This window comes from Miscanthus floridulus, chromosome 10, assembly GCF_019320115.1.
Source record: "Miscanthus floridulus cultivar M001 chromosome 10, ASM1932011v1, whole genome shotgun sequence".
Lineage (NCBI taxonomy): Eukaryota > Viridiplantae > Streptophyta > Magnoliopsida > Poales > Poaceae > Miscanthus > Miscanthus floridulus.
In genome coordinates, this window is record NC_089589.1 from 1,727,357 (window position 1) to 1,736,555 (window position 9,199).

The following is a 9,199-nucleotide window of genomic DNA, read 5'->3' on the forward strand; positions in this document are numbered from 1 at the left end:
GCGTTACAAGCTTGATGGAAGGAAAATTTACAGCACACGTCTCGAAGGAAGATTGTGTTAGTTTCTTCAATCTCTGTGCCTCACTGCCTCCATGTTTGTTGAAGTCTGAATTCAAAAGGCAAACACAGAATCAGTGCGCTACAATAAGAGCTGATGAAATACACAATGAAGGTTTAAGGAAGATACAGAAGTACATCGAAGACAACCCAAATTAACCATGGAAGAGGCCGCGAACATCTATTATGATGTACAAGGGACGGGAACACCGGCAATGAAGTATGAAAGGGCCAATCTTTTGGTTCACAATGACAAGTATAAAAATTTGACAACATATATGCGCCAGTTGCATGAATATTACATGGCTCAAGCAACAGAGGCGGAGGACTTTGGTTTTGAGGATATTATCCGTTCGCCACATGTTTTCATTATCCTGAAAAAGAGAAGTTCGATGTCGAGTGGGAGTGCTTGTTCCAGCTATACCAGAAACACTCTCTCGATTCACAAATGTTGATGTTGTGGACTATGTAAGTACCCTACACGCACAATGTTATAATTAACTACTCTCTCGAGACACAAATTGTTAACTTTTGACCAATTCTCATAATTTTATGTAGGTGTATAGCAAAATTTTGCATACTAAAAAGCAAATGGGATAACATAGGCTTCTTGGACCCCTTACGAGTTCATGAGAAGACATGTTTAGGCCTCCATGGATGTGACGTGGAAGACTTGAAAGAGAGATTGATTATTGTTTTCGATGAATTCAAGATGAAGAACAAAACCCACATACTTCTAGCCTACAACTGCGAGTATGTGTTCTCGGTTTTTAATTTTATGCTTCTTTTTTCGTTAAGATTATTCGATAATTAGGATTATGTGATTGCAGCAACCATTTTATCTTCATTTGTGTCAATCTTGCTAAAAATCTTATCGAGGTGTGGGACTCAAATAAAAACCCATTTCATCGTCTGGATGCACTTGTGGCAGTGCTAAATTAGTAAGCGATCCTAATAACATATTATTTTCTAGTCACACATACCATTTTCTAATATTTTATCCTTTTAATGTTGCACAGTGTCCGAAGAAGATATATCGGTGGGACGCAGGTCTCATTCAAGGTTGTCGAAATGGAGGGAAAGTACCTAAAACAGTCGGCGGAAAACAATGAATGTGGGTTTTATGTAATGTGGACAATGCTTCGCGACATCGGCGGGAAATTGGAAGAAGCAGATAAGTTGGTGTGTATAATCCCCATTTCATTTATATCTGTTAATAATTCAACAAAATGATTTACTGATTCCTCTTTGGATATCATCTTTTTTGAACGACAACGCAAGAAATATAACCACGAAAGGCTGTTAGACATGGTGATCGTCGCACTGCAATCGGAGTTGGCAAGATTCATCTTAGCCGAGGTATTGAAAAAAGATGGAGTATTTTCCATTGCACAATCCGTGAAGTTCGAGGACCAGTATGGTCTAGAGCGACTCGCTAGATTATTGTAAGAAGTCCGAGAAGCATGCTTCATCTTATCGAATAATTTCTTTTTTATTTTGAGGGATCGAGATCTTGATAAGAACATTTGAACTATAACCATAACATTTATAATGTTTAATATTGATGGACCTGTCGTCTACGTAGCGTATATAAAGCGAAACCTGATTCCATAAAAAAATATAAATTAAAATAAATTATAAAACAATAAAATGCGAATGATCCATCACTGCTGATTAGCAACAAACCGACAGTTTTATCGTAACCATCACTGCCGGTTAGCAAGAAACCGGCAGTGTTGTCGTAACCATCACTGCCGGTTAGAAACAAACCAAGAGTGTTGTCTTGCTCAACACTGCTTGCTTGAACCATGAACTGACAGTGATTGTTACGATAACATTGTCGGTTTGATCCATGAACCGACAGTGTAGGCTTGCTCAACACTGCTGGCTTGAGCCAAGAACCGACACTCTTGAAGCAACCATCACTATCGGTTGGGACTACAAATCAGCAGTGTTATTCAACTGGACACTGTCGGGAAGAGCCAGGAACCGACACTGTTGTTTGTAGATCAGTGTCGGTTTTTAAGAACCAGCAGTGATGTCAACCCTCCATCACTGCCGGTATGCCACTGTCGGTTCAAAATCCGGCAATGAAGGGAGTTTTTGAACCGACAGTGATGTCCAGATCTAGGGTAGTGAGTGTTCTTTTCGGTCCTTACTTCTCCCTACAAGAAGTTCAGTTGGACTTAGCTTTGCAAATTCAGATACCCCTGTCTTGTGCAAGATCGAACTAGAGAAAGCTTGTGCACAGAATAGCAAAATAAGGCAGAGCTCTACAGTTGCTTTTGCCCATGCATAGCTAGTTAAGAACAGAGAGGAAGGAAAATAAATAAAAAAAGTACAGGAACTATCAGGACTATTATTGGGACTGGAACCTAAAAACACTATTGTTGACACAACAAAAAGCTATCTGAGCACAACTTTATACACTTAGCTGTTTCGGTCTTGGCTCCTCATAAAACATAATTTCTCTGTCGGTTTTTACAGGACAACTTTTTTTTTTTTGTGTTATTTATAGGACCAACAGAGGTATTCATATTTTTCTGACGATTATTTTCGTATTTTTCTATCAGTTCATCTGAAACCGACCAAAAAATATCGTATTTCCTTGTCAGTGGAGCCTCTGCCGACCGGGACATTTTAGTTTCAAGTAGTGAGCATTCGTTATAATAAAAGTATGTGCGGCAGTGCCAAGGAGTGGTGCTGTATGTGGTATTAGACTCCGATAATCCTTGTGCGTCCGTGTACGTGTTCCGATGTGGACCTAACACCTGCATGCGGTACGGTGGTAATGTATGTGGTGCTGTACACTTGTTATGCCACGCGACGTGCACATGACGCGGCAAAAAAGATTAAATCTACAAACAGTTTTTTTCAGATGGGCTATTTTCATCAAAGTACTAGTAGGCCGGTATAAAACAGATTGAGAATAAAGAAAACTACAGTCCGTGCCACACTGCCACAGAATAATACGTCAATATATTGTATCAGAATTTCTCGATCTACTGGCCACCTCTGGCTAGCTGCAGATTCAACTTCGACTACTAATAACTCACTCTAGTGGATGATGCAAATTAAATCGAGCAGATGCAACTCTGATCAATCTCTCATGCACACACATGCATCTTGGACAAACCCGTACGTGGTAGACGGACACCTTGATTGGACGACATATTCCTCTAGCTCCAAGCGACCGAAAATGGTGGATCATATATATGTGGCTGTCGTCGTTGGTTATATTTGGACGGTAAGACATATATATATAAATGTCCCAAAATGGCACTTGATGAACTAAAAGACACTTGTGATCGAGGTAGGCCAGATATTCATGAGGTCGATCGTTCTCCATGCACGTACTTCTCCCATTATAGCTATAGAGGCATACATGCAATGCAAGGAGAGCCAACAAAGTCAATACTGCATCCTAAGCCACAAACTCTGAGTGCAAGCCTGCAAAAATAGACGGTGACTTACCTATAAGTAAGGTCCTAAGTATGCTCATACAGAATTTATCATTGCAACCAACAACACGCTCCACTCATAGCTTCCTGCTGCTTTTCCCCCTCCTACTCATGCTCCTCTCCACGGTCGTCGATTCCGGTAGCGCACCAACCCCAGCCCCTGCAGCTACAGCAGAAAAGTACCAGAAATGGTGCCAAGTAGCATCAGATTCTCCGTCGTGCGTCAAGGTGATTGATCGAGTCCATCCCAGGGATCCAGGAGGTTGATTACGTACAATAACGCTGGCAAGGTCGCCGACTTGTGCATGCATTTTGCTGCCAACAAGACAACGAAGCGTCATGTTCACTTGTCTTATAAACCGTATTTTTTCAGCCAACAAATAGTACAACAAATTAGCCAACAGTACTTTTAGTCATGACTTATCAGCCAAACGAACAAGACACTTTTCTTTTCTTGCTGCAGCGGAGGGCAAGCCTTGCAGTTGCCTCAAGGCCTGTGCCACCAACATCAAGTCAATGGCCGAGGGGTTGGTAAATCTCCCTGCTGGGCAGGACGACATGAACGCCTATATCTCACCTATAAGGGTGTCAGAGCCAAGTTCAAAGACCAGAAACCACCAGCCTGCGAGAAGGACTGCTGGAACAAGACGTCATCGTCTTCAGCTGACGAGACCGGCATCGTGGACAAGTTCCATGATATCTGGAATTGTGGCCAAAGTTGGGAATATGCAGATTAATGACATCTTCCCTTGTCCAGACAGCGACGACGACGATAACACCGTACCCTTTAATTGCATCCATCTGTTTTTCTATTCTATTTGCATGTGTCTAATCCGTACGTGCATGTTGTGACAGCTATATGAACATGCATGGTGTCATGTGAGATCATCACATTACTATTTGTATGTTTTTATTGTTCTTTTTATTTTGTTTGAAGGCATGGTCCTCGATCTTGGCCGCCCATTATTTTGACAAATTACTCTGTAATTGTAATAAGTCGTATAATTATTGCAACAATGTGCGTTATGCGCGCTTGATGTTGTATTTATGTCTATATTGCAACATTAAGGGGACATATAATATTAGTATTAATTACACGCACCATATCTCTCTGTGTCCTCCAGATTGTTTAAGATCTCCGAGCGACCCGTAGACAGATTCTTTTTTTATGCCACAAAACTGTGTCCAAACTGTATAAATATAAATATAATGCAAGGTCACGCCCAACGCTAGTGGTGAGGTTTAGAGGTGATTTCGCCTATCTATCTAGTCTTCATCTTGGCCAGCAGCGCCCGGGTGATCTCGACGCACAGCCCGGCGTTCCTGACGGCGAAGTCGTCGTACTCGGGCGAGAACACCACCTGCTCGGCTTGCTCCACCACCGTGTCCATGGCGCGCTCCCTGAGCGCCGCGCTGGAGCTCAGCTCCGCGACCTCGAGCGTGCGCAGCACGTTGGAGGCGTCCACGGCCGCCGCCAGCCGCGCCTCGCAGGCCCGCCGCAGGAACGGCACGTCGTACTTGTCGGCCGCCACGAGGAGCGCGTGCAGCTGCCGCTCCTCCAGGACCGGGAGGCGGCCGCCGCCGCCGTCCTCGTCCAGCGCGCCGGTGTAGAGGAAGGCGAGGAAGAGGGCGAGCTCGTCGTGGGTCAGCTCCGGGAGGGAGATGGTGTCGCCGGCGGGGGCCTTGCAGCGCTCGTCGGCGGCCAGCATGTGGCGGAACACCTCCGACCTCGCGGCCTGCGTGTAGTACGTGCATCAGATCAGACGTGAGATTATTAATTATCTTTTTTTTAGCAGATTATTATTAATTATCTGATGGGCTGGCTGGGCTTCGTTTGAAATGCATGCAGGGAATGAAGGCCCACTTATTTGCCAACCAGTAGGCATATTCCTGCCTAAAATGCCCACTCACTTACCAGGATGGCTTTGTGGGCCGGGATTGGGGGCCCAGTGCCAGGTTTGACGACGATGTCGGTGTGGACTCCCTCCTTCCACGCCATCGCCAGGCCCTGCGCGAGGAAGGCAGCTCTCTGGTGGGCCTCCTCCTCCCTGCCTCTCATCTCCTTCACCTGCTCCCATGCGTCTCTCATCCCCTGCATTGGATGGTTGCTTCAGAAAACGAACTGAATTCTGTTTGGCAAAAAATCACCTCTGATAGATTTCGGTGTCATCTTGTTGCCTACTACTACATTACACTTTGACCATGGATTGTAAGGCCGAAATCATTTCCTTAATTACATTTACATGTTAGTAGTCCTGGTATTATTCAGGCTTTCATATTGGATTTTCTACAAATAGTCAAATACGGAATGGCAGGGGTCAGGGAAAGAGTTGAACGTCTCTACTAAAAAGGCACCAAAGTTGAACATACTGAGAATGAGCGAGAAGGCGAGAATCAAGGAAAATACACTCTGCACTGCATTTCTGAGATTTTTGCTGCAAAGCAAAACCTTAGGGAGTTCTGAACTGTATGTTCTAATAACACGACACAAGCCTAAAAGGCGGTTGCGGAAAGGCCTGAAACTAATAACTTTATGAAGACCCATTAACATCCGGGGGTCACTTTTTACAGAACCTTTCTATTGAAGCATGCATGCAGCAAACGTCGTCCTGAGATTGTGACATGCAGCTGACTAGAAACCAAACAACACTGATATATGCTAGCAAACCAAAGGTGAATGAACTAGCACGTTCTATTTCAACAACAACAACAAAACAGTGTTGGTTTAGAAAATTCAGATGTCTAATTATAGCAGTATGAAAAATCGATCAGGATATATAAGTAACATGTAAACATGTGCTCAATCAGAAATAGCTAAGGAACAGATCAGTGAGTGTGGAATTTGTACCTTGGTTGGGCTGTTAGTTTTGACAGACCCTCTGGACTTGAGCACAGAGCCATGGCCGCCCTCTTCTTGCTGCTGCTCATCATCCTTGTTCAGAAATCCGATAATGGCCTTGGCGCCCTCGTGGCAGGGAGCACAGATGGCGTTCCTCGGAAGCCTGTACACGGCCGCCATGGGGCTGCAGATGCAGCAGTCCATGCTTCCGCTACCGCTGCCGCCGCCTCGCCTTGCTCCCCTTCTTCTTCGTCCTCCTCCTCCCTCTGCTTCTGGTGCTATGCAATGGTGCTAACAGCAAGCTGGTCGCCATGGCCTTGAGTTGGGCGAGGGTATAAAAACGAATGGGAGAAGAGAAGAGGGGCAGCCTGCAGGATGGTGTGCTGCGATTTCTTTTTCTAGAACTGGTACGCGGTGGTTGCTGACTGAGACAATCAGCAGAATTAAAATTCTCCTGGTTTTCATAAATGTGCTGTGTGTAGCGCATGAATGTAGTCGGTGTGTGGTGGACACCTTTGTATGCCAAAGTAGTACATTGACTATGTTGGAGTTGTTCCAAATTCACTCCAAGATATAGGCCAGGCTTTTGACGGAGCGAAGCGGAGGCCCGTCGCCGGTATATACACCCTTGCTAGGGTTTCGTGGAGACTTGATTCTCTTGTAAGCCGCCATAGGCGTGTAACCCAAAACTCTTGAGATAGTGAGATTGTTGCTGGCTGGTGCCCGTGGTTTTTCCCCTTCACATCGGAGGGATTTTCCACGTTAAATCGTGTGTCTCCTCTGTGGCTTGATTCTTTACTTCATATTCCTATACGTCGTTCATAACAGACTAAACTGAGTAACTGACCTCGCCCGGGTATCTCTTCTCCTTTTTTTTTCAATTCAGATGGAATGATTATATATGGTTTGTTTCAAAAAAAAGAATGATTATATATGGAACGACAAAAGATTATTACTAGTACAACAACTAATCATCGTGCAAAATGTGGTTATTCCAGAAAGAAAGAAGGAATGAATGAATGTATGGTGCTTAATAAAGTACGAGCAGGCATTGTCTTTCTGGATTATTTCACTTTTAGTGCAAGCTTAGGTACAATTGTCCATTGTTGGGCAAGCTAAGCCAACTACTGTGTACCTAAAACAGGCTGTTCATGGACAGGACTGTAGAAACGTAGAGGGTACGTTGTACCAAAAGACTTTTTAAGACATACTTACTGCAGATGAAAATCTTGGTTGACTCCGAATAAAGTATTCACAGATAAGACTGAATACTTTCAGCCACTTTTTGGCTCTGTAACTTTTTAGCTATTTCTCTGTTGATGAAGTGGGAACTGAGATAAACATGACAAGCCAGAAGGAATGTGAAATCCAAGATATCAAATGAAAATGTTGTTGTGGCATATAAACTTAGCTGATGGAAGGACAGTACGGTCTTTTCCTCTCATCAGGATGCCTATAATCAAGTAGACATGCCAGAATTAAATTGAGATAAAATGATTTGGATATATGATTGCATGATTATTATAAAATGAATGAAGAGAAGAATCATCACATCATGGACCAGCAGTAGGTTGCTTGAGAGGGACTTTGTAACCTAAACAAAAGAGAGTTAGAGACTTGGACTTTTGCTGGGGAAAAGGGAAATGAAAGCCTAATTAACGCTTCCATAACAAGGCTGTGTGTGTTAACCACTATCCTCCCACTCACCCGACATGTGGGGACCCTCGCTCATGCTGCGCATGCATGACAGAAGAATATATGGAACTGCAATGTACACGTACTGGTGTCATAGTAGGGAAAAGGGATGAGGTTGTTTTTTTTTTCTCTCAAAAGTAGTATGAAAGGGAATGAAAAAAAAATGAACACGACTTTTAGTTTTTTATAAAAGAAGGAAAAGAAAAGAAAGCTTGCATGCTTACTAATAATTAGTGTAATAATCACTGTCCCAGTAGGGAAAACATAAAGGGGGTAATGACCATGCAAGTAATGAAGCTGTAAAGGCAATTGGAGTGAGGACATCCGTTGATGCATCTAATAATTCAAAAAATGACGATGAGGATTTGTTGGGTTGGTTGGTTACTGCATAATAGTCGTCGCCCGTAAGTTTTTTTTTTAGGGTAAACAGGCCCAGAGGCAGAACAGGAGTACAAGTTAAAACAAGAAAAGCAGGAAGCTAAGCTAGAGCTAGAGCTAGAGCTAAAGGAGAAATCAAGAAAAAAAGAAAGAAGTGAAGAAAATGAACAGGAAGGAAAAAAGGAACCAGGCTAAGCTAGATTTGCAATCCATTGATTGATGCTTGGAGAGTAACACCTCTTTGCTCGAAGCGATAGGAGCTCAAGCTCTGATCTGAAGAAGTTCTTGGAACTCTACAATGAAGGCTCTGTCTGCCTGAACACTAGATCATTTCTGGCTTTCCAAATTGTCCAACACATTAATGTAATTATCTCCATGAAGAATGGTACCTGGAGCTGATCTTTGAAGCTTTGGAGCATCTGGAATGGATCCAGAGAATTGTTGATCTGGATACCAATCAAGGCCCAACATTGAGAAGCAAAAGGGTAGTGAATAAACAGGTGGAACAGTGTTTCTTCAGTCATGTCTAAACAAAGGGGACAGTTGTAGTCTTCTAGGGTCATATTTTTCCTCCTTAGCAGCTCTCTTGTACTCAGTCTATCTTTTAGTAACATCCAAAAAAAACTTTGTGTTTATTTTGACATGAACTTCTCCAATTCCATTTGAAGGCTGGGTGAATTTGCAGATGCCCACTAAGATGATTGTAAGCTCTGTTTACTGAAAAAACATTAGAGTTCTCTGGTGAGTCATTCAGGCTGATGTTTTGTAAC

The 9,199-nt window shown here is 43.3% G+C and overlaps 1 protein-coding gene and 1 pseudogene across 1 annotated transcript; one reads left to right on the forward strand and one right to left on the reverse strand.

Moving 5' to 3' along the window:
- The first annotated feature begins 1,127 nt into the window (after window positions 1–1,127).
- On the forward strand, window positions 1,128–4,382 carry LOC136487406 (uncharacterized; annotated as a pseudogene).
- Window positions 4,383–4,635: 253 nt separating this feature from the next.
- LOC136487545 (BTB/POZ domain-containing protein At1g01640-like) lies at window positions 4,636–6,662 on the reverse strand. Its single transcript, XM_066484668.1, has 3 exons — window positions 6,366–6,662; window positions 5,433–5,609; window positions 4,636–5,253 (listed from the first exon to the last, which is right to left on the reverse strand). The coding sequence occupies exons 1-3, from the start codon at window positions 6,558–6,560 to the stop codon at window positions 4,780–4,782; spliced, it is 846 nt and encodes a 281-aa protein (XP_066340765.1). The 5' UTR covers window positions 6,561–6,662; the 3' UTR covers window positions 4,636–4,779.
- Between the last annotated feature and the right edge of the window lie 2,537 nt (window positions 6,663–9,199).

Excerpts from the sequence above, each read along its gene's own strand:
- LOC136487545 (XM_066484668.1), bottom strand. The coding sequence starts at position 6,560 with ATGGACTGCTGCATCTGCAGCCCCATGGCGGCCGTGTACAGGCTTCCG. Across the intron at positions 5,610-6,365 it reads AAACTAACAGCCCAACCAAG|GGGATGAGAGACGCATGGGA; the intron begins GTACAAATTCCA and ends CATCCAATGCAG. Across the intron at positions 5,254-5,432 it reads CGGCCCACAAAGCCATCCTG|GCCGCGAGGTCGGAGGTGTT; the intron begins GTAAGTGAGTGG and ends TACTACACGCAG.